We start from the raw sequence: 25,054 nt of genomic DNA, 5'->3' as shown, positions 1-25,054 counted from the left end.
AATTTAGATAGCCCCGCCCACTCCCTATTACTTACAATGACCTATTTTACATAGCCACGCCCACTTACGTAGCCGCGCCCACTTTACGTAGCCCCGCCCACTCCCCCCATTACTCACAAATGCCCTAATTTGCATATCCACGCCCACCTTATGTAGCCCCGCCCACTCCTCCATCACCAACAAAATGACCTAATTTACATAGCCACGCCCATTTACGCGTAACCACGCCCACTTTACGTAGCCCCGCCCACCCCCCAATTACTTACAATGACCTATTTTACGTAGCCCCGCCCACTCCAACCATCCTCCCCTTCCCATTGGCTCCTCCCCCTGCCGTAGCCCCGCCCCCAGCCTCGTTCTCCCCCAACCGGAAGCCGCTCCTCGCTAAGCCCCGCCCCCTCCCGCTTTAGCCCCGCCCCCTTCCACCCGCCGCCTTCAGCCCCGTTTATAACATTGGGGGGGGGGGGGGAGCCCCAAAATCCCCCGAATTCAACCCAAAAATCAAGGCCTAAACCATCGGGACCCCCCCGGGTACCACCCCCCCATTGGCCTCCATTAGAATCAGCCGCCTCTTCCTCCATCCGGGCATCCTTAGAGCTACAGGAGACGCCCACCCCCCCCCTTTATAAACCCCCATCTATATATTGGGGTGCTGGCCCTTTAAATCTACGACCCCCCCCCCATTAATAGACCCCCCCCCCCCCTCTATATATTGGGGGGGTCCCTTTAAATCTACGACCCCCCCCATTGATAAAGGAGAACGGATAAGGTAAGGGGGGGATGGGGTGGGGGGGGGCTATGGGATGGGGGGGGGTTTAATGGGGGTTTAATGGGGTGGGGGGTTATGGGATGTTATGGGGGGGGGGGGTTAATGGGGGGGTTATGGGGGGGGGTATATGGGGGGCAATGGGGGGTCTATGGGATGTTATGGGGTGGGGGGGGCAATGGGGGGCAATGGGGGGTCTATGGGATGTTATGGGGTGGGGGGGTATATGGGGGCAATGGGGGGGTCTATGGGATGTTATGGGGTGGGGGGGTATATGGGGGGCAATGGGGGGGTCTATGGGATGTTATGGGGGGGGGGGGTTATGGGGTGGGGGGGGTTTATGGGATGGGGGGGGTTATGGGATGTTATGGGGTGGGGGGGGTCTATGGGGTGGGGGGGGTTTATGGGGTGGGGGGGGGGATATGGGATGTTATGGGGTGGGGGGGGTTATGGGATGGGGGGGGCTATGGGATGTTATGGGGTGGGGGGGGTTTATGGGGTGGGGGGGGGGATATGGGATGTTATGGGGTGGGGGGGGTTATGGGATGGGGGGGGTAATGGGGGGCAATGGGGGGCAATGGGGGGCAATGGGGGGGCTATGGGATGTTATGGGGTGGGGGGGGTTTATGGGGTGAGGGGGGGATATGGATGTTATGGGGTGGGGGGGGGTTATGGGATGTTATGGGGTGGGGGGGGGTTATGGGTTGGGGGGGGTTATGGGATGTTATTGGGGGGGGGTCTATGGGGTGGGGGGGGTTATGGGATGTTATGGGGTGGGGGGGGTTTATGGGGTGGGGGGGGGATATGGGATGTTATTGGGGGGGGGTCTATGGGGTGGGGGGGTTATGGGATGTTATGGGGTGGGGGGGGTTTATGGGGTGGGGGGGGGATATGGGATGTTATGGGGTGGGGGGGGTTATGGGGTGGGGGGGGTTATGGGATGTTATGGGGTGGGGGGGTGTATGGGGTGGGGGGGGTTATGGGATGTTATTGGGGGGGGGTTCTATGGGGTGTGGGGGGGTTATGGGATGTTATGGGGTGGGGGGGGGGTTTATGGGGTGGGGGGGGGATATGGGATGTTATGGGGTGGAGGGGGGGTCTATGGGGTGGGGGGGGGATATGGGGTGTTATGGGGTGGGGGGGGTTATGGGGTGGGGGGGGTTATGGGATGTTATGGGGTGGGGGGGGGGGTTATGGGATGTTATTGGGGGGGGGGGTCTATGGGGTGGGGGGGGTTATGGGATGTTATGGGGTGGGGGGGGGGTCTATGGGGTGGGGGGGGTTATGGGATGTTATGGGGTGGGGGGTGGGGGTTATGGGGTGGGGGGGGTATATGGGATGTTATGGGGTGGGAAGGGTTATGGGATGGGGGGGGTATATGGGGGGCAATGGGGGGCAATGGGGGGGGATATGGGATGTTATGGGGTGGGGGGGGTTTATGGGATGGGGGGGTATATGGGGGGCAATGGGGGGACTATGGGATGTTATGGGGTGGGGGGGGCAATGGGGGGGTCTATGGGATGTTATGGGATGGGGGGGTATATGGGGGGCAATGGGGGGGGCTATGGGATGTTATGGGGTGGGGGGGTATATGGGGGGCAATGGGGGGGCTATGGGATGTTATGGGATGGGGGGGTAATGGGGGACAATGGGGGGCAATGGGGGGGTCTATGGGATGTTATGGGGTGGGGGGGGGCTATGGGATGGGATGGGGGGAGTAATGGGGGGCAATGGGGGCAATGGGGGGGTCTATGGGATGTTATGGGATGGGGGGGGTAATGGGGGGCAATGGGGAGGTCTACGGGATGTTATGGGGTGGGGGGGGGCTATGGGATGGGATGGGGGGGGTTATGGGATGGGGGAGGGATAAATGGGGGGGGGATATGGGATGTTATGGGGTGGGGGGGGGGCTATGGGATGGGGGGGTATATGGGGGGCAATGGGGGGGTCTATGGGATGTTATGGGGGGGGATGAATGGGATGGGGGGGTATATGGGGGGCAATGGGGGGGGGTTGAATGGGATGGGGGGGTTATAGGGTGGGGGGGGGATGTTATGGGGTGGGGGGGGATATGGGATGGGGGGGGGATATGGGATGTTATGGGGTGGGGGGGCAATGGGGGGGTCTATGGGATGTTATGGGATGGGGGGGTATATGGGGGGCAATGGGGGGGGCTATGGGATGTTATGGGGTGGGGGGGTATATGGGGGCAATGGGGGGGCTATGGGATGTTATGGGATGGGGGGGTAATGGGGGACAATGGGGGGCAATGGGGGGGTCTATGGGATGTTATGGGGTGGGGGGGGGCTATGGGATGGGATGGGGGGAGTAATGGGGGGCAATGGGGGGCAATGGGGGGGTCTATGGGATGTTATGGGATGGGGGGGGTAATGGGGGGCAATGGGGAGGTCTACGGGATGTTATGGGGTGGGGGGGGGGCTATGGGATGGGATGGGGGGGGTTATGGGATGGGGGAGGGATAAAATGGGGGGGGGATATGGGATGTTATGGGGTGGGGGGGGCTATGGGATGGGGGGGTATATGGGGGGCAATGGGGGGGTCTATGGGATGTTATGGGGGGGGATGAATGGGATGGGGGGGTATATGGGGGGCAATGGGGGGGGGTTGAATGGGATGGGGGGGTTATAGGGTGGGGGGGGGATGTTATGGGGTGGGGGGGATATGGGATGGGGGGGGATATGGGATGTTATGGGGGGGATGGGATGGTGGGGGGGGTTATGGGATGGGGGGGGTTATGGGATGGGGGGGTTTAATGGGGGGGGATGGGATGGGGAGGGGATATGGGATGTTATGGGGGTTATGGGATGGGGGGGCTATGGGATGGGGGGGTATATGGGATATTATGGGGTGGGGGGGGTTATGGGGTGGGGGGATGGGATGTTATGGGGGGGGTTATGGGATGGGGGGGGTTATGGGGTGGGGGGGTTGAATGGGATGGAGGGGGCTATGGGATGGGGGGGTTGAATGGGGGGGGTTATGGGATGGGGGGGGATATGGGATGTTATGGGGTAGGGGGGGCTATGGGATGGATGGGGGTTATGGGATGGGGGGGGACATGGGATATTATGGGGGGGGTTATGGGATGTTATGGGGGGTAATGGGGGTTGAATGGGATGGGGGGGTTATGGGATGGGGGGGGATATGGGATGGGGGGGTAATGGGGGGCAATGGGGGGGGCTATGGGATGTTATGGGGGGGGTTATGGGATGGGGGGGTTAATAGGATGGGGGGGTTAATGGGATGGGGGGTAATGGGAGGCAATGGGGGGGGTTATGGGATGTTATGGGGGGGGATGGGATATTATGGGGGGGGGTTGAATGGGATGGGGGGGGCTGGGGGTTTATATGGGATGGGGGGCGTTGAATGGGATGGAATGGGGGGGGGGGCTACATTGAGGGGTGGTCCTAGGTTGGGGGTGTCACGTGATCCAGTGGGGGGGGGGGGGTTTTAAATGGGCTGGGGGGGGGGGGTTGAACGTGATGGAATGGAGAAGGGGGGGAGGGGCCTACATTGAGGGGGGGGGGGCTTTACGTTGGGGGTGTCACGTGATCCAGTGGGGGGGGGAAGCCCGTGTAGGTTAAAGGGGGGGGGGGTGTCACGTGATGCACTAGGGTGGGGCAGGGGGGGTCACGTGATGCACCGGTGGGGGCGGGGGGGGGTTGTCACGTGATGCAGTGTGGGGGGTGGGGTTGAATGGGTGCAAGGTGTGCATGCTTGCAAAGGATGCAATGCTTGCAAAGGATGCAATGCATACAAGGGCTGCAATGCATGCTAAGGGTGCAAGGTGTGCAAAGGGTGCAAGGTGTGCAATGGGAGCAAGGCGTGCAATGCATGCTTAGGGTGCAAGGTGTGCAATGTTCAAAGCATGCAAGGTGTGCAATGGTTGCAAAGAGTGCAATGCATTCAAAGCGTGCAAGGCCTGCAAGGTGTGCAATGGGTGCAAGGCATGCAATGCATACAAGGGTTGCAATGCATTCAAAGCATGCAAGGCCTGCAAGGTGTGCAATGGTTGCAAAGAGTGCAATACATGCTAAGGGTGCAAGGCGTGCAAGGCTTGCAAGGTGTGCAATGGTTGCAAGGCGTGCAATGCATACAAGGGTTGCAGTGCATTCAAAGCATGCAAGGCGTGCAATGGGTGCAATGCATGCAAGGTGTGCAATGCATGCTAAGGGTGCAAGGTGTGCAATGCATGCAAGGGTTGCAATGCATGCTAAGGGTGCAATGGGTGCAAGGTGTGCAATGCATTCAAAGCATGCAAGGCCTGCAAGGCCTGCAAGGTGTGCAATGCTTGCAAGGTGTGCAGTGCATACAAGGGTTGCAATGCATTCAAAGCATGCAAGGCGTGCAATGGGTGCAATGCATGCAAGGTGTGCAATGCATGCTAAGGGTGCAAGGCGTGCAATGCATGCAAGGGTTGCAATGCATTCAAAGCATGCAAGGTCTGCAAGGCGTGCAAGGTGTGCAATGCATGCAAAGAGTGCAATGCGTGCTAAGGGTGCAAGGTGTGCAATGGGTGCAAGGAGTGCAATGCATGCTAAGGGTGCAATGCATGGAATGGGTGCAATGCATGCAATGGTGCAATGGGTGCAAGGTGTGCAACGCATTCAAAGCATGCAAGGCCTGCAAGGCGTGCAATGGGTGCAATGCTTGCAAGGTGTGCAATGCATGCTAAGGGTGCAAGGTGTGCAATGGGTGCAAGGGTTGCAATGGTTGCAAGGCGTGCAATGCACACAAGGGTTGCAATGCATTCAAAGCATGCAAGGTGTGCAATGCGTGCAATGCATGCAAAGAGTGCAATGCGTGCTAAGGGTGCAAGGTGTGCAATGCATGCAAGGGTTGCACTGCATTCAAAGCATGCAAGGGGTGCAATGCGTGCAAAGAGTGCAATGCATTCAAAGCGTGCAAGGCCTGCAAGGTGTGCAATGGGTGCAAGGGTTGCAATGGTTGCAAGGCGTGCAATGCATACAAGGGCTGCAATGCATTCAAAGCATGCAAGGCGTGCAAGGTGTGCAATGGTTGCAAAGAGTGCAATGCATGCTAAGGGTGCAAGGTGTGCAATGCTTGCAAGTTATGCAAGGTTTGCAATGCGTGCTAAGAGTGCAATGCATGCGAAGGGTGCAATGCATGCTAAGGGTGCAATGCATGCTAAGGGTGCAAGGCGTGCAATGCATACAAGGGTTGCACTGCATTCAAAGCATGCAAGGGGTGCAATGCATGCAAAGAGTGCAATGCATTCAAAGCGTGCAAGGCCTGCAAGGTGTGCAATGGGTGCAAGGGTTGCAATGGTTGCAAGGCGTGCAATGCATACAAGGGTTGCAATGCATTCAAAGCATGCAAGGTGTGCAATGCGTGCAATGCATGCAAAGAGTGCAATACATGCTAAGGGTGCAAGGTGTGCAATGCTTGCAAGGTATGCAAGGTTTGCAATGCGTGCTAAGAGTGCAATGCATGCTAAGGGTGCAATGCATGCTAAGGGTGCAATGCATGCTAAGGGTGCAAGGCGTGCAATGCTTGCAAAGGGTGCAATGCTTTCAAAGCACGCAGGGCATGCAATGGGTGCAAGGGCTGCAATGCTTGCAATGGGATCTATGGGGCTCAGTGTGGATCTATGGGGCTCTATGGGGCACAGTGTGGATCTATGGGGCACAATGTAGATCTATAAGGCTCTATGGGGCACAGTGTGGATCTATGGGGCACAGTGTGGATCTATGGGGCTCTATGGGTCTCAGTGTGGATCTATGGGGCTCTATGGGGCACAGTGTGGATCTATGGGGCTCTATGGGGCACAGTGTGGATCTATGGGGCTCTATGGGGCTCAGTGTGGATCTATGGGGCACAGTGTGGATCTATGGGGCTCTATGGGGCTCAGTGTGGATCTATGGGGCTCAGTGTGGATCTATGGGGTCAGTGTGGATCTATGGGGCTCTGTGGGGCACAGTGTGGATCTATGGGGCACAGTGTGGATCTATGGGGCGCTATGGGGCACAATGTAGATCTATGGGGCTCTATGGGGCTCAGTGTGAATCTATGGGGCTCTATGGGGCACAGTGTGGATCTATGGGGCACAGTGTGGATCTATGGGGCGCTATGGGGCACAATGTAGATCTATGGGGCTCTATGGGGCTCAGTGTGAATCTATGGGGCTCTATGGGGCACAGTGTGGATCTATGGGGCACAGTGTGGATCTATGGGGTGCTATGTAGATCTATGGGGCGCTATGGGGCTCAGTGTGGATCTATGGGGCTCTATGGGGCTCAGTGCGGATCTATGGGGCTCTATGGGGCTCAGTGTGGATCTATGGGGCGCAATATAGATCTATGGGGCTCTATGGGGCACAGTGTGGATCTATGGGGCACAGTGTGGATCTATGGGGCTCTATGGGGCTCAGTGTGGATCTATGGGGCTCTATGGGGCACAGTGTGGATCTATGGGGCTCTATGGGGTACAGTGTGGATCTATGGGGCTCTATGGGGCACAATGTAGATCTATGGGGCTCTATGGGGTACAGTGTGGATCTATGGGGCGCTATGTAGATCTATGGGGCTTTATGGGGCTCAGTGTGGATCTATGGGGCACAATGTGGATCTATGGGGCTCTATGGGGCTCAGTGTGGATCTATGGGGCACAATGTAGATCTATGGGGCTCTATGGGGCTCAGTGTGGATCTATGGGGCGCTATGGGGCACAATGTAGACCTATGGGGCTCTATGGGGCTCAGTGCCCCACATCATCTCAGCTCTTACTGGGGTTTTTCCCTTCCCATCAGGTTCCAGCACTGACCCCTTGGCGCTATGGGGCTCATTGTGGTAAGTGGGGCTGGAGCCCTGACCCCATAACCCACCCCATAACCCCCAACCCACCCCATAACCCCATTACTTTAACCCCCCCCAGGTTGTGCTGCTGCTGGTGGCTGTGACCCCCGGCTGGGGGCTGCGTGTCAACGTCACTGAAGGTCTATGGGGTGATATGGGGTGATAGGGGGGGATATGGGGCTATATGGGGGAATATGGGGGAATATGGGGGAATATGGGGGAATATGGGGGGATATGGGGTTATATGGGGGGATATGGAGGGGTATGGGGGGATATGGGGGGATATGAGGTGATATAGGGGGGATATGGGGGGATATGGGGGGATATGGGGTGATATGGGGGGATATGGGGTGATTTGGGGTAATATGGGGTTATATGGGGGATATGGGGTGATATGGGGTTATATGGGGGGATATGGGGTTATATTGGGGGATATGGGGTTATATGGGGGGATATGGGGTTATATGGGGGGATATGGAGGGGTATGGGGGGACATGGGGTTATATGGGGGGGATATGGGGGGATATGGGGGGATATGGGGGGATATGGGGTGATATATGGGGTGATATGGGGGGATATGGGGTTATATGGGGGGGATATGGGGTGATATGGGGTGATATGAGGGAATATGGGGTGATATGGGGGATATGGGGGGGATATTGGGGGGATAATGGGGTGATATGGGGTGATATGGGGGAGATATGGGGGATATATGGGGGGATATGGGGGATATATGGGGAGATATGGGGTTATAGGGGGGATATGGGGTGATATGGGGGGATATGGGGTTATAGGGGGGATATGGGGGGATATGGGGTTATAGGGGGGATATGGGGGGCCACATGGTGCTGGATGTGTCCCCATTACGTCCCCATTACGTCCCATTATATCCCTATTATGTCCCTATTGTGTCCCTATTGTGTCCCTATTATGTCCCCATTATGTCCCCATTGTGTCCCTCATCTGCTCCCCATCCTGTCCCCATTATACCCCCAGCCCACCCCCATCCCCTCCCCATTAACCCCATTATATCCCCCATTACACCCTATTAACCCCATTAACCCCATTATATCCCCCATTACCCCCTATTAACCCCATTAACCCCATTAACCCCATTATATCCCCCCATTACCCCCATTAACCCCATTATATCCCCCCACTACCCCCATTAACCCCATTATATCCCCCCATTACCCCCATTAACCCCATTATATCCCCCCATTACCCCATTAACCCCATTATATCCCCCCATTACCCCCTATTAACCCCATTAACCCCATTATATCCCCCTATTAACCCCCATTAACCCCATTATATCCCCCCATTATCCCCCATTAACCCCATTATATCCCATTATATCCCTCTATTACCCCTATTAACCCCATTAACCCCATTATATCCCCCCATTACCCCCTATTAACCCCATTATATCCCCCTATTAACCCCATTAACCCCATTATATCCCCCCATTACCCCCCATTACCACCCCATTACCCACTATTACTCCCCTTCAACCCCATTATATCCCCCCATTACCCCCTATTAACCCCATTAACACCATTATATCCCTCTATTACCCCTATTAACCCCATTAACCCCATTATATCCCCCCATTACCCCTATTACCCCCATTACCCCCTATTAACCCCATTAACCCCATTATATCCCTCCATTAACCCCATTATATCCCCCTATTACCCCCATTACCCCCAATTTACCCCATTAACCCCATTATATCCCCCCATTACCCCCTATAACCCCCTATTAACCCCATTAACCCCATTAACCCCATTATATCCCATTATATCCCCCCATTACCCCCTATTAACCCCATTAACCCCATTATATCCCCCCATTACCCCCTATAACCCCCTATTAACCCCATTAATCCCACTATATCCCCCCATTACCACCCCATTACCCCCCCATTAACCCCATTATATCCCCCATTAACCCCTATTAACCCCATTAACCCCATTCTATCCCTATAGGGTGTGCAGTGATCCGTCCCCCCCGCGATGGGGGGATCCGGTACCGGGGTCTGACCCCCATTACCCCCCATTAACCCCATTATATCCCCCCCTTAACCCCATTAACCCCATTAACCCCATTATATCCCCCCCTTAACCCCATTAACCCCATTAACCCCATTATATCCCCCTATTAACCCCCATTAACCCCATAATATCCCCCCATTACCCCCCATTACCCCCTATTAACCCCATTAACCCCACTATATCCCCCCATTACCCCCCATTACCCCCATTAACCCCATTCTATCCCTATAGGGTGCGCAGTGATCCGCCCCCCTCGCGATGGGGGGGATCCGGTACCGGGGTCTGAACCCATTACCCCCCATTAACCCCATTATATCCCCCCATTTCCCCCCATTACCCCCCATTAACCCCATTAACCCCATTATATCCCCCATTACCCCCCATTATCACCCATTACCACCCCATTACCTCCTATTACCCCCCATTAACCCCATTATATCCCCCCATTACCCCCCATTAACCCCATTATATCCCCCCATTAACCCCTATTAACCCATTATATCCCCCCATTACCCCCTATTAACCCCATTATATCCCCCCATTACCCCCTATTAACCCCATTATATCCCCCTATTAACCCCCATTAACCCCATTATATCCCCCCATTATCCCCATTAACCCCATTATATCCCCCCATTACCTCCTATTACCCCCCATTAACCCCATTATATCCCATTATATCCCCCATTATCCCCCATTAACCCCATTATATCCCCCATTACCCCCTATTAACCCCATTAACCCCATTATATCCCCCATTACCCCCTATTAAACCCATTATCCCCCCATTAGCCCCCATTAACCCCATTATATCCCCCTATTACCCCCTATTAACCCCATTATATCCCCCTATTAACCCCATTAACCCCATTATATCCCCCCATTACCCTCTATTAACCCCATTAACCCCATTAACCCCATTGTATCCCTATAGGGTGTGCAGTGATCCGTCCCCCCCGCAATGGGGGGATCCAGTACCGGGGTCTGACCCCCATTACCCCCCATTAACCCCATTATATCCCCCCATTACCCCCTATTAACCCCATTAACCCCATTATATCCCCCTATTAACCCCCATTAACCCCGTTATATCCCCCCATTAACCCCTATTACCCCCATTAACCCCATTATATCCCCCCATTACCCCCTATTAACCCCATTAACCCCATTATATCCCCCTATTAACCCCCATTAACCCCGTTATATCCCCCCATTAACCCCTATTACCCCCATTAACCCCATTATATCCCCCCATTACCCCCTATTACCCCCCATTAACTCCATTATATCCCCCCATTTCCCCCCATTAACCCCATTATATCCCCCATTAACCCCATTATATCCCCCATTAACCCCATTATATCCCCCATTAACCCCATTAACCCCATTATATCCCCCTATTACCCCCCAATAACCCCATTATCCCCCATTAACCCCATTATATCCCCCATTAGCCCCATTATCACCCATTACCACCCCATTACCTCCTATTACCCCCCATTAACCCCATTATATCCCCCCATTACCCCCCATTAACCCCATTATATCCCCCCATTAACCCCTATTAACCCATTATATCCCCCTATTAACCCCATTAACCCCATTATATCCCCCCATTTCCCCCCATTACTCCCTATTAACCCCATTATACCCCCCCATTAACCCCTATTACCCCCTATTAATCCCATTAACCCCATTATATCCCCCCATTACCCCCCATTATCACCCATTACCACCCCATTACCCCCTATTAACCCCATTAACCCCATTATATCCCTCTATTACCCCTATTAACCCCATTAACCCCATTATATCCCTCTATTACCCCCTATTACCCCCCATTAACCCCATTATATCCCTCTATTACCCCCTATTACCCCCTATTAACCCCATTATATCCCTCTATTACCCCTATTAACCCCATTAACCCCATTATATCCCCCCATTACCCCCCATTACCCCCTATTAACCCCATTATATCCCCCCATTAACCCCATTAACCCCATTATATCCCTCTATTACCCCTATTACCCCCTATTAACCTCATTATATCCCCCCATTACCCCCTATTACCCCCTATTAACCCCATTATATCCCCCATTTCCCCCCATTACCCCCTATTAACCCCATTAACCCCATTATATCCCCCCATTACCCCCTATTTACCCCATTAACCCCATTCTATCCCCCTATTACCCCCTATTAACCCCATTATATCCCCCCATTAACCCCATTCTATCCCCCTATTACCCTCCATTAACCCCATTAACCCCATTATATCCCCCCATTACCCCCCATTAACCCCATTAACCCCATAATATCCCTCCATTACCCCCTATTAACCCCATTCTATCCCCCTATTAACCCCATTAACCCCATTATATCCCTCTATTAACCCCATTAACCCCATTATATCCCTCTATTACCCCTATTACCCCCTATTAACCCCATTATATCCCCCTATTAACCCCCTTAACCCCATTATATCCCCCCATTACACCCCATTAACCCCATTAACCCCATTATATCCCCCCATTAACCCCTATTAACCCCATTAACCCCATTATATCCCTCTATTACCCCTATTACCCCCTATTAACCCCATTATACCCCCCCATTACCCCCTATTACTCCCCATTACCCCCTATACCCCCCTATTACCCCCATTAACCCCATTCTATCCCTATAGGGTGCGCAGTGATCCGTCCCCCCCGTGATGGGGGGATCCGGTACCGGGGTCTGACCCCCATTACCCCCCATTAACCCTACTATATCCCCCCATTACCCCCTATTAACCCCATTAACCCCATTATATCCCCCTATTAACCCCATTAACCCCATTATATCCCTCTATTAACCCCATTCTATCCCCCTATTAACTCCATTAACCCCATTATATCCCCCTATTAACCCCATTAACCCCATTATATCCCCCCATTTCCCCCTATTAATCCCATTAACCCCATTATATCCCCCTATTAACCCCCATTAACCCCATTAACCCCATTATATCCCCCCATTAACCCCATTCTATCCCCCCATTACCCCCTATTACCCCCTAGTACACCCTATTAACCCTATTACCCCCCATTACCCCCCATTAACCCCATTATATCCCCCTATAACCCCCTATTACCCCCATTACCCCCTAATAACCCCATTAACCCCATTATATCCCCCCATTACCCCCTATTACCCCCATTAACCCCATTGTATCCCTATAGGGTGCGCAGTGATCCGCCCCCCCCGCGATGGGGGGATCCGGTACTGGGGTCTGAAACCCATTATCCCCATTAACCCCATTATATCCGCCCATTACCCCCCATTAACCCCATTAACCCCATTATATCCCCCCATTACTCCCCATTAACCCCATTATATCCCCCATTACCCCCCATTAACCCCATTATATCCCCCATTACCCCCCATTATCACCCATTACCACCCCATTACCTCCTATTACCCCCCATTAACCCCATTATATCCCCCCATTACCCCCCATTAACCCCATTATATCCCCCCATTAACCCCTATTAACCCATTATATCCCCCTATTAACCCTATTAACCCCATTATACCCCCCCATTACCCCCTATTACCCCCTATTAATCCCATTAACCCCATTATATCCCCCCATTACCCCCTATTACCCCCATTAACCCCATTATATCCCCCCATTACCCCCTATTACCCCCATTAACCCCATTATATCCCCCCATTACCCCCTATTAACCCCATTAACCCCATTATATCCCCCCATTTCCCCCCATTACTCCCTATTAACCCCATTAACCCCATTATATCCCCCTATTAACCCCCATTAACCCCATTATATCCCCCCATTAACCCCATTAACTCCACTATATTCCCCCATTTCCCCCCATTACCCCCTATTAACCCCATTATATCCCCCTATTAACCCCATTAACCCCATTATATCCCCCAATTACCCCTATTACCCCCCATTAACCCCATTATATCCCTCTATTACCCCTATTAGCCCCATTAACCACATTATATCCCCCCATTACCCCCCATTACCCCCCTATTAAACCCATTAACCCCATTCTATTCCCCCATTACCCCCTATAACCCCCTAATAACCCCATTAACCCCATTATATCCCCCCATTACCCCCTATTACCCCCATTAACCCCATTATATCCCCCCATTACCCCCTATTACCCCCATTAACCCCATTCTATCCCCCCATTACCCCCCATTACCCCCTATTACCCCCATTAACCCCATTCTATCCCTATAGGGTGTGCAGTGATCCGTCCCCCTCGCGATGGGGGGATCCGGTACCGGGGTCTGACCCCCATTACCCCCCATTACCACCCCATTAATCCCATTATATCCCCCTATTAACCCCTATGAACCCCATTAACCCCATTATATCCCCCCATTAACCCTATTGTATCCCCCCATTACCCCCATTAACCCCATTATATCCCCCCATTACCCCCTATTAACCCTATTAACCCCATTATATCCCCCCATTACCCCCATTAACCCCATTATATCCCCCATTACCCCCCATTACCCCCCATTACCCCCCATTAACCCCATTATATCCCCCCATTAACCCCCATTAACCCCATTATATCCCCCCATTACCCCTCATGAACCCCATTAACCCCATTATATCCCCCTATTACCCCCCATTAACCCCATTCTATCCCCCTATTAACCCCATTAACCCCATTATATCCCCCTATTACCCCTATTAACCCCATTATATCCCCCTATTACCCCCCATTAACCCCATTCTATCCCCCCATTAACCCCATTAACCCCATTCTATCCCCCTATTACCCTCCATTAACCCCATTAACCCCATTATATCCCCCCATTACCCCCTATTACCCCCTATTAACCCCATTATATCCCTCTATTACCCCAATTAACCCCATTAACCCCATTATATCCCCCCATTAACCCCATTAACCCCACTATATCCCCCCATTACCCCCCATTACCCCCTATTAACCCCATTATATCCCCCCATTACCCCCTATTACCCCCATTAACCCCATTCTATCCCCCCATTACCCCCCATTACCCCCCATTACCCCCATTAACCCCATTGTATCCCTATAGGGTGTGCTGTGATCCGCCCCCCTCGCGATGGGGGGATCCGGTACCGGGGTCTGACCCCCATTACCCCCCATTAACCCCATTATATCCCCCTATTACCCCCATTAACCCCATTGTATCCCTATAGGGTGTGCAGTGATCCGCCCCCCTCGCGATGGGGGGATCCGGTACCGGGGTCTGACCCCGGACGAGGTCCGTAGTGTTCGGGTTCTGCCCTTCGACTACGAGATCGAATACGTCTGTCGTCCCGAGAGACAAATTGTGGGGCCCAAAGTCAGACAGTGCCAACGGGACGGGACGTGGACCGCTATGGGGCAGCCCAGCAGATGCTGTCAGTGGGATCTTATGGGGTTATGGGGGTCTATGGGGGTCCTGATGGGGGCTATTGGGGTCTATTGGGGTCTTAATGGGGTCCTGATGGGGGCTATTGGGGTCTTAAGAGGGGATTTGGGGTCTTATTGGGGTCTTAAGGGGGGATTTGGGGTCTTATTGGGGTCTTATTGGGGTCCTGATGGGGTTATTGGGGTCTTAATGGGGTCTTAAGGGGGGATTTGGGGTCTTATTGGGGTGTTAAGGGGGGGTATTGGGGGATTTGGGGTCTTAAGGGGGGATTTGGGGTCTTAAAGGGGGATTTGGGGTCTTATTGGGGTCTATTGGGGTCCTGATGGGGGCTATTGGGGTCTTAAGGGGGGATTTGGGGTCTTAATGGGGTCTTAAGGGGGGCTATTGGGGTCTATTGGGGTCCTGATGGGGTTATTGGGGTCTTAAGGGGGGATTTGGGGTCTTAATGGGGTCCTGATGGGGGCTATTGGGGTCTTAAGGGGGGATTTGGGGTCTTAAGGGGGTCTTATTGGGGACTTAAGGGAAGCTTTGGGGTCTTAAGGGGGGATTTGGGGTCTTATTGGGGTCTTATTGGGGTCTTAAGGTGGGATTTGGGGTCTTAAGGGGGGATTTGGGGTCTTAATGGGGTCTTAAGGGGGGATTTGCGGTCTTAATGGGATCTTAAGGGGGGATTTGGGGTCTTAAGGGGGGATTTGGGGTCTTAATGGGGTCCTGATGGGGTTATTGGGGTCTTAAGGGGGTCCTATGGGGATCTTAAAGGGGGATTTGGGGTCTTATTGGGGTCTTAAGGGGGGATTTGGGGTCTTAATGGGGTCTTAAGGGGGGATTTGGGGCCTTATTGGGGTCTTAAGGGGGGATTTGGGGTCTTATTAGGGTCCTGATGGGGTTATTGGGGTCTTAAGGGGGGATTTGGGGTCTTATTGGGGTCTTAAGGGGGGATTTGGGGTATTAAGGGAGGATTTGGGGTCTTAAGGGGGTCTTAAGGGGGGATTTGGGGTCTTATTGGGGTCCTATGGGGGGATTTGGGGTCTTATTGGGGTCATTGTAAGGCCCAAAGTGCGACAGTGCCAACGGGACGGGACGTGGACCGCTATGGGGCAGCCCAGCAGATGCTGTCAGTGGGGCTGGGGTCCTATTGGGGTCCTGATGGGGGGATTTGGGGTCTTATTGGAGTCTTAAGGGGGGATTTGGGGTCTTATTGGGGTCTATTGGGGTCCTGATGGGGGCTATTGGGGTCTTAAGGGGGGCTATTGGGGTCTATTGGGGTCTTAATGGGGTCCTGATGGGGTTATTGGGGTCTTAAGGGGGGCTTTGAGGTCTTAAGGGGGGATTTGCGGTCTTAATGGGGTCTTAAGGGCAGATTTGGGGTCTTATTGGGGTCTTAAGGGGGGATTTGGGGTCTTATTGGTGTCTATTGGGGGCTATTGGGGTCTTAAGGGGGGATTTGGGGCCTTATTGGGGTCTTAAGGGGGGATTTGGGGGCTTAATGGGGTCTTAAGGGGGGATTTGGGGTCTTAAGGGGGGATTTGGGGTCTTACTGGGGTCTTAAGGGGGGATATTGGGGGCTTTGGGGTCTTAAGGGGGCATTTGGGGTCTTAATGTGGGATTTGGGGTCTTATTGGGGTCTTAAGGAGAATTTGGGGTCTTTAGTGGGGATTTGGGGTCTTAAGGCGGGATTTGGGGTCTTAATGGGGTCTTAAGGGGGGATATGGGAACTTATTGGGGTCCTGATGGGGGCTATTGGGGTCTTAAGGGGGGATTTGGGGTCTTATTGGGGTCATTGTGGGGCCCAAAGTCAGACAGTGCCAACGGGACGGGACGTGGACCGCTATGGGGCAGCCCAGCAGATGCTGTCAGTGGGATCTTATGGGGTTATGGGGGTCTATTGGGGTCCTGATGGGGGCTATTGGGGTCTATTGGGGTCTTAATGGGGTCCTGATGGGGGCTATTGGGGTCTTAAAGGGGGATTTGGGGTCTTATTGGGGTCTTAAGGGGGGATTTGGGGCCTTATTGGGGTCTTAAGGGGGGATTTGGGGTCTTATTGGGGTCTTAAGGGGGGATTTGGGGTCTTATTGGGGTCTTAAGGGGGGATTTGGGGCCTTATTGGGGTCTTAAGGGGGGATTTGGGGTCTTATTAGGGTCCTGATGGGGTTATTGGGGTCTTAAGGGGGGATTTGGGGTCTTATTATGGTGTTAAGGGGAGATATGGGGTCTTAAGGGGGTAATTGGGGTCTTAAGGGGGGATGTGGGGACTTAATGGGGTCTTAAGGGGGGATTTGGGGTCTATTGGGGTCTTAAGGGGGGATTTGGGGTCTTATTGGTGTCTATTGGGGGCTATTGGGATCTTAAGGGGGGATTTGGGGTCTTATTGAGGTCTTAAGGGGGGATTTGTGGCCTTATTGGGGTCTTAAGGGGGGATTTGGGGTCTTAAGGGGGGATTTGGGGTCTTATTGGGGTCTTATTGGGGTCTTAAGGGGGGAATTGGGGTCTTAATGGGGGATTTGGGGTCTTATTGGGGTCTATTGGGGTCATAAGGGGGGGTTTTGGGGCTTAATGGGGTCCTGATGGGGTTATTGGGGTCTTAAGGGGGTCCTATGGGGATCTTAAAGGGGGATTTGGGGTCTTAATGGGGTCTTAAGGGGGTCTTATTGGGGTCTTAAGGGGGGATTTGGGGTCTTATTGGGGTCCTATGGGGGGATTTTAGGTCTTAATAGGATCTTATTGGGGGCTATTTGGGTCTTAAGGGGGGATTTGGGGTCTTAATGGGGTCTTAAGGGGGGATTTGGGGTCTTATTGGGGTCATTGTGGGGCCCAAAGTCCGACAGTGGCAACGGGACGGGACGTGGACCGCTATGGGGCAGCCCAGCAGATGCTGTCAGTGGGATCTTATGGGGTTATGGGGGTCTTAATGGGGTCTTAATGGGGTCCTGATGGGGTTATTGGGGTCTTAAGGGGGGATTTGGGGTCTTAATGGGGTCTTATTGGGGTCTATTGGGGTCCTGATGGGAGATACTGGGGGCTATTGGGGAATTTGGGGTCTTAATGGGGTCCTGATGGGGTCTATTGTTGTCTTAAGTGGGGCTATTGGAGTCTTAAGTGGGGATTTGGGGTCTTAAGAGGGGATTTGGGGTCTTATTGGGGTCTTAAGAGGGGATTTGGGGTCTTATTGGGGTCTTAAGGGGGGATTTAGGGTCTTAATGGGGTCTTAAGGGGGGATTTAGGGTCTTAAGGGGGGATTTAGGGTCTTAAGGGGTCTTTTGGGGTCTTATTGGGGTCTTAAGGGGGTCCTATGGGGGTCTTAAAGGGGGATTTGGGGTCTTATTGGGGTCTTAAGGGGGGATTTTGTGTCTTATTAGGGTCTTAAGGGGGGATTTGGGGTCTTAATGGGGTCTTAAGGGGGGATATGGGAACTTACTGGGGTCCTGATGGGGTCTATTGGGGTCTTAAGGGGGGATTTGGGGTCTTATTGGGTTCATTGTGGGGCCCAAAGTCAGACAGTGCCAACGGGACGGGACGTGGACCGCTATGGGGCAGCCCAGCAGATGCTGTCAGTGGGATCTTATGGGGTTATGGGGGTCTTAATGGGGTCTTAATGGGGTCCTGATGGGGTTATTGGGGTCTTAAGGGGGGATTTGGGGTCTTAATGGGGTCTTATTGGGGTCTATTGGGGTCCTGATGGGAGATACTGGGGGCTATTGGGGAATTTGGGGTCTTAATGGGGTCCTGATGGGGTCTATTGTTGTCTTAAGTGGGGCTATTGGAGTCTTAAGTGGGGATTTGGGGTCTTAAGAGGGGATTTGGGGTCTTATTGGGGTCTTAAGAGGGGATTTGGGGTCTTATTGGGGTCTTAAGGGGGGATTTAGGGTCTTAATGGGGTCTTAAGGGGGGATTTAGGGTCTTAAGGGGGGATTTAGGGTCTTAAGGGGTCTTTTGGGGTCTTATTGGGGTCTTAAGGGGGTCCTATGGGGGTCTTAAAGGGGGATTTGGGGTCTTATTGGGGTCTTAAGGGGGGATTTTGTGTCTTATTAGGGTCTTAAGGGGGGATTTGGGGTCTTAATGGGGTCTTAAGGGGGGATATGGGAACTTACTGGGGTCCTGATGGGGTCTATTGGGGTCTTAAGGGGGGATTTGGGGTCTTATTGGGTTCATTGTGGGGCCCAAAGTCAGACAGTGCCAACGGGACGGGACGTGGACCGCTATGGGGCAGCCCAGCAGATGCTGTCAGTGGGGCTGGGGTCTTATTGGGGTCTTAAGGGGGAATTTGGGGTCTTATTAGGGTCCTGATGGGGGCTATTGGGGTCTTAAGGGGGGATTTGGGGTCTTATTGGGGTCCTAAGGGGGGATTTGGGGTCTTAATGGGGTCTTAAGGGGGTCCTATGGGGGTCTTAAAGGGGGATTTGGGGTCTTATTGGGGTCCTAAGGGGGGATTTGGGGTCTTATTGGGGTCTATTGAGGTCCTGATGGGGGCTATTGGGGGTCTTAAAGGGGGAATTGGGGTCTTATTTGGGTCTTAAAGGGGGATTTGGGGTCTTATTGGGGTCTATTGGGGTCTTATTGGGGTCATTGTGGGGCCCAAAGTGCGACAGTGCCAATGGGACGGGACGTGGACCGCTATGGGGCAGCCCAGCAGATGCTGTCAGTAGGATCTTATGGGGTTATTGGGGTCTATTGGGGTCCTGATGGGGGCTATTGGGGTCTTAAGGGGGGATTTGGGGTCTTAGTGTGGTCTTAAGGGGGCTATTAGGGTCTTAATGGGGTTAATGGGGCTATTAGCGTCTTATTGGGGTCTTAAGGTGGGATTTGGGGTCTTAAGGGGGGATTTGGGGTCTTAATGGGGTCTTAAGGGGGGATTTGGGGTCTAAAGGGGGGAATTGGTGTTTTATTGGGGTCTTAAGGGAGTATTTGGGGTCTTATTGGGGTCTTAAAGGGGGATTTGGGGTCTTAATGGGGTCTTAAGGGGGGATTTGGGGTCTTATTGGGGTCTTAAGGGGGGATTTGGGGTCTTATTGGGGTCTTAAGGGGGGCTATTGGGTTCTATTGGGGTCCTGATGGGGTTATTGGGGTCTTAAGGGGGGATTTGGGGTCTATTGGGGTCTTAAGGGGGGATTTGGGGTCTTATTGGTGTCTATTGGGGGCTATTGGGATCTTAAAGGGGGGATTTGGGGTCTTATTGGGGTCTATTGGGGTCTTAAGGGGGAATTAGGGGTCTTATTGGGGTCCTGATGGGGGATACTGGGGGCTATTGAGGGATTTGGGGTCTTAAGGGGAGATTTGGGGTCTTAATGGGGTTTTAAGGGGGGATTTGGGGTCTTATTGGGGTCATTGTGGGGCCCAAAGTCAGACAGTGCCAACGGGACGGGACGTGGACCGCTATGGGGCAGCCCAGCAGATGCTGTCAGTGGGATCTTATGGGGTTATGGGGGTCTATTGGGGTCCTGATGGGGGCTATTGGGGTCTATTGGGGTCTTAATGGGGTCCTGATGGGGTTATTGGGGTCTTAGGGGGGGCTTTGGGGTCTTAAGGGGGGATTTGCGGTCTTAATGGGGTCTTAAGGGGGGATTTGGGGTCTTAAAGGGGGATCTGGGGTCTTATTGGGGTCTATTGGGGTCCTGATGGGGGCTATTGGGGTCTTAAGGGGGGATTTGGGGTTTTAAGGGGGGATTTGGGGTCTTACTGGGGTCTTAAGGGGGGATTTGGGATCTTACTGGGGTCATTGTGGGGCCCAAAGTCAGACAGTGCCAACGGGACGGGACGTGGACCGCTATGGGGCAGCCCAGCAGATGCTGTCAGTGGGGCTGGGGTCTTATTGGGGTCTATTGGGGTCTTAAGGGGGGCTATTGGGGTCTATTGGGGTCTTAATGGGGTCCTGATGGGGTTATTGGGTCTATTGGGGTCTTAATGGGGTCCTGATGGGGTTATTGGGGTCTTAGGGGGGGCTTTGGGGTCTTAAGGGGGGATTTGGGGTCTTAAGGGGGTCTTAAGGGGGGATTTGGGGTCTTATTGGGGTCCTGATGGGGTTATTGGGGTCTTAAGAGGGGATTTGGGGTCTTAATGGGGTCTTAAGGGGGGATTTGGGGTCTTAAGGGGGGATTTGGGGTCTTATTGGGGTCTTAAGGGGGATTTAGAGTCTTAAGGGGGGATTTGGGGTCTTAAGGGGGGATCTGGGGTCTTATTGGGGTCTATTGGGGTCTTAAGGGGGGCTATTGGGGTCTTAAGGGGGGATTTGGGGTCTTATTGGGGTCCTGATGGGGGCTATTGGGGTCTATTGGGGTCTTAATGGGGTCCTGATGGGGTTATTGGGGTCTTAAGGGGGGCTTTGACGTCTTAAGGGGGGATTTGCGGTCTTAATGGGGTCTTAAGGGGGGATTTGGTGTCTTAAGGGGGGATCTGGGGTCTTAATGGGGTCTATTGGGTCCTGATGGGGTTATTGGGGTCTTAAGGGGGGATTTGGGGTCTTAAGGGGGGATTTGGGGCCTTATTGGGGTCTTAAGGGGGGATTTGGGGTCTTATTGGGGTCCTGATGGGGGATACTGAGGGCTATTGAGGGATTTGGGGTCTTAATGGGGTCTTAAGGGGGGATTTGGGGTCTTAATGGGGTCTTTTGTGGTCTTATTGGGGTCTTAAGGGGGGATTTGGGGTCTTATTGGGGTCATTGTGGGGCCCAAAGTCAGACAGTGCCAACGGGACGGGACGTGGACCGCTATGGGGCAGCCCAGCAGATGCTGTCAGTGGGGCTGGGGTCCTAATGGGGTCTATTGGGGTCTTAAGGGGGGCTATTGGGGTCTATTGGGGTCCTGATGGGGTTATTGGGGTCTTAAGAGGGGATTTGGGGCCTTATTGGGGTCTTAAGGGGGGATTTGGGGTCTTATTGGGGTCTTAAGGGGGGATTTGTGGTCTTATTGGTGTCTATTGGGGGCTATTGGGATCTTAAGGGGGGATTTGGGGTCTTATTGAGGTCTTAAGGGGGGATTTGGGGTCTTAATGGGGTCTTATTGGGGTCTATTGGGGTCCTGATGGGAGATACTGGGGGCTATTGGGGGATTTGGGGTCTTAATGGGGTCCTGATGGGGTCTATTGTTGTCTTAAGTGGGGATTTGGGGTCTTAAGTGGGGATTTGGGGTCTTAAGAGGGGATATGGGGTCTTATTGGGGTCTTAAGGGGGGATTTGGGGTCTTATTGGGGTCTTAAGGGGGGATTTAGGGTCTTAAGGGGTCTTTTGGGGTCTTATTGGGGTCTTAAGGGGGTCCTATGGGGGTCTTAAAGGGGGATTTGTGGTCTTATTGGGGTCTTAAGGGGGGATTTGGGGTCTTAAAGGGGGATTTGGGGTTTTATTGGGGTCTATTGGGGTCCTGATGGGGGCTATTGGGGTCTTAAGGGGGGATTTGGGGGCTTATTGGGGTCTATTGGGGTCCTGATGGGGTTATTGGGGTCTTAAGGGGGGATTTGGGGTCTTATTGGGGTCTTAAGGGGGGATTTGGGGCCTTATTGGGGTCTTAAGGGGGGATTAGGGGTCTTACTGGGGTCTTAAGGGGGGATTTGGGGTCTTATTGGGGTCTATTGGGGTCCTGATGGGGGCTATTGGGGTCTTAAGGGGGGATTTGGGGTCTTATTGGGGTCTTATTGGGGTCTTAAGGGGGGATTTGGGGTCTTAATGGGGTCTTAGGGGGGATTTGGCGTCTTATTGGTGGATTTGGGGTCTTATTGGGGGCTATTGGGATCTTAAGGGGGGATTTGGGGGCTTAATGGGGTCCTCATGGGGTTATTGGGGTCTTAAGGGGGTCCTATGGGGATCTTAAAGGGGGATTTGTGGTCTTAATGGGGTCTTAAGGGGGGATTTGGGGTCTTAAGGGGGGATTTGAGGTCTTATTGGGGTCCTGATAGGGTTATTGGGGTCTTAAGGGGGGATGTGGGGACTTAATGGGGTCTTAAGGGGGGATTTGGGGCCTTATTGGGGTCTTATTGGGGCCTTAAGGGGGGATTTGGGGTCTTATTGGGGTCTTAAGGGGGCTATTGGGGCCTTAAGGGGGGATTTGGGGTCTTATTGGGGGCTATTGGGGTCTTAGGGGGGGATTTGCGGTCTTATTGGGGTCCTGATGGGGGCTATTGGGGTCTTAAGGGGGGATTTGGGGTCTTATTGGGGTCTATTGGGGTCCTGATGGGGTTATTGGGGTCTTAAGGGGGGATTTGGGGTCATAATGGGGTCTTAAGGGGGGATTTGGGGTCTTAAGGGGGGATTTGGGGTCTTATTGGGGTGTTAAGGGGGGATATTGGGGGATTTGGGGTCTTAAGGGGGATTTGGAGTCTTATTGGGGTCTTAAGGGGAGATTTGGGGTCTTAAGGGGGGATTTGGGGTCTTATTGGGGTGTTAAGGGGGGATATTGGGGGATTTGGGGTCTTAAGGGGGATTTGGAGTCTTATTGGGGTCTTAAGGGGAGATTTGGGGTCTTAAGGGGGGATTTGGGGTCTTAATGGGGTCTATTGGGTCCTGATGGGGTTATTGGGGTCTTAAGGGGGGATTTGGGGTCTTATTGGGGTCCTGATGGGGGATACTGGGGGCTATTGGGGGATTTGGGGTCTTAATGGGGTGTTAAGGGGGGATTTGGGGTCTATTGGGGTCTTAAGGGGGGATTTGGGGTCTTATTGGTGTCTATTGGGGGCTATTGGGATCTTAAGGGGGGATTTGGGGTATTATTGGGGTCTTAAGGGGGGATTTGGGGCCTTAAGGGGGGATTTGGGGGCTTATTGGGGTCTTAAGGGGGGATTTGGGGTCTTAATGGGGTCTTAATGGGGTCCTATGGGGATCTTAAAGGGGGATTTGGGGTCTTATTAGGGTCTTAAGGGGGGATTTGGGGTCTTAATGGGGTCTTAAGGGGGGATTTAGGGTCTTAAGGGGTCTTTTGGGGTCTTATTGGGGTCTTAAGGGGGGATTTGGGGTCTTATTGGGGTCTATTGGGGTCCTGATGGGGGCTATTGGGGTCTTAAGGGGGGATTTGGGGTCTTAATGTGGGATTTGGGGTCTTATAGTGGTCTTAAGGGGGTCTTAATGGGGTCTTAAAGGGGGATTTGGGGTCTTATTGGGGTCTATTGGGGTCTTATTGGGGGATTTGGGGTCTTATTGGGGTCTATTGGGGTCTTAAGGGGGGATTTGGGGGCTTAATGGGGTCTTAAGGGGGGATTTGGGGTCTTATTGGGGTCTATTGGGGTCTTAAGGTGGGATTTGGGGTCTTAAGGGGGGATTTGGGGTCTTATTGGGGTCTATTGGGGTCATAAGGGGGGATATGGGGGCTTAATGGGGTCTTAAGGGGGTCCTATGGGGGTCTTAAAGGGGGATTTGGGGTCTTAATGGGGTCTATTGGGGTTTTAAGGGGGGATATGTGGTCTTATTGGGTTCCTATATGTCTCCTATATGTTTCCTATATGTTTCCTATATGTTCCTATTGTTTGTAGTGCGGACGTGCCCCAGACTCCACCTGAGCCTTGAGAACCTATAGGGCTCCTATAGGGCTCCTATAGGGCTCCTATTGGGATCCTATAGGGCTCCTATTGGGTTCCTATAGGGCTCCTATAGGGCTCCTATTGGGATCCTATTGGGCTCTTATAGGGGTCCTATTGTGATCCATATAGGGCTCCTATTGGGCTCCTTTAGGGCTTCTATTGGGTTCCTATAGGGCTCCTATAGGGTTCCTATTGGGTTCCTATAGGGATCCTATAGGGCTCCTATTGGGATCCTATAGGGCTCTTATAGGGGTCCTATTGTGATCCTACTGGGTTCCTTTTGGGATCCTATAGAGCTCCTTTAGGGCTTCTATAGAGTTTCTATTGGGGTCTTATTGGGGGATTTGGGGTCTTATTGGGGTCTATTGGGGTCCTGATGGGGGCTATTGGGGTCTTAAAGGGGGATTTGGGGGCTTAATGGGGTCTTATTGTGGTCTTAAGGGGGGATTTGGGGTCTTAAT

The 25,054-nt window shown here is 53.1% G+C and overlaps 1 protein-coding gene across 1 annotated transcript; it reads left to right on the top strand.

The window, feature by feature from the left end:
* The first annotated feature begins 354 nt into the window (after nucleotides 1–354).
* Nucleotides 355–24,589, top strand: LOC146752222 (gamma-aminobutyric acid type B receptor subunit 1-like). The gene is made up of 5 exons (XM_085532664.1): nucleotides 355–769; nucleotides 7,554–7,593; nucleotides 7,679–7,739; nucleotides 14,884–15,087; nucleotides 24,546–24,589. Exons 2-5 carry the CDS (start codon nucleotides 7,579–7,581, stop codon nucleotides 24,587–24,589), a joined length of 324 nt encoding a protein of 107 aa, XP_085388790.1. The 5' UTR covers nucleotides 355–769; nucleotides 7,554–7,578.
* The last annotated feature ends 465 nt before the right edge of the window (nucleotides 24,590–25,054 follow it).

The sequence above is a fragment of the Coturnix japonica genome, unplaced genomic scaffold (assembly GCF_054131305.1).
Source record: "Coturnix japonica strain WE unplaced genomic scaffold, WE-NBRP24 Scf050, whole genome shotgun sequence".
Classification (NCBI taxonomy): Eukaryota; Metazoa; Chordata; class Aves; order Galliformes; family Phasianidae; genus Coturnix; species Coturnix japonica.
Note: the sequence above shows the minus strand (reverse complement) of the source record. Positions and strands in the feature narration are given on the sequence as shown.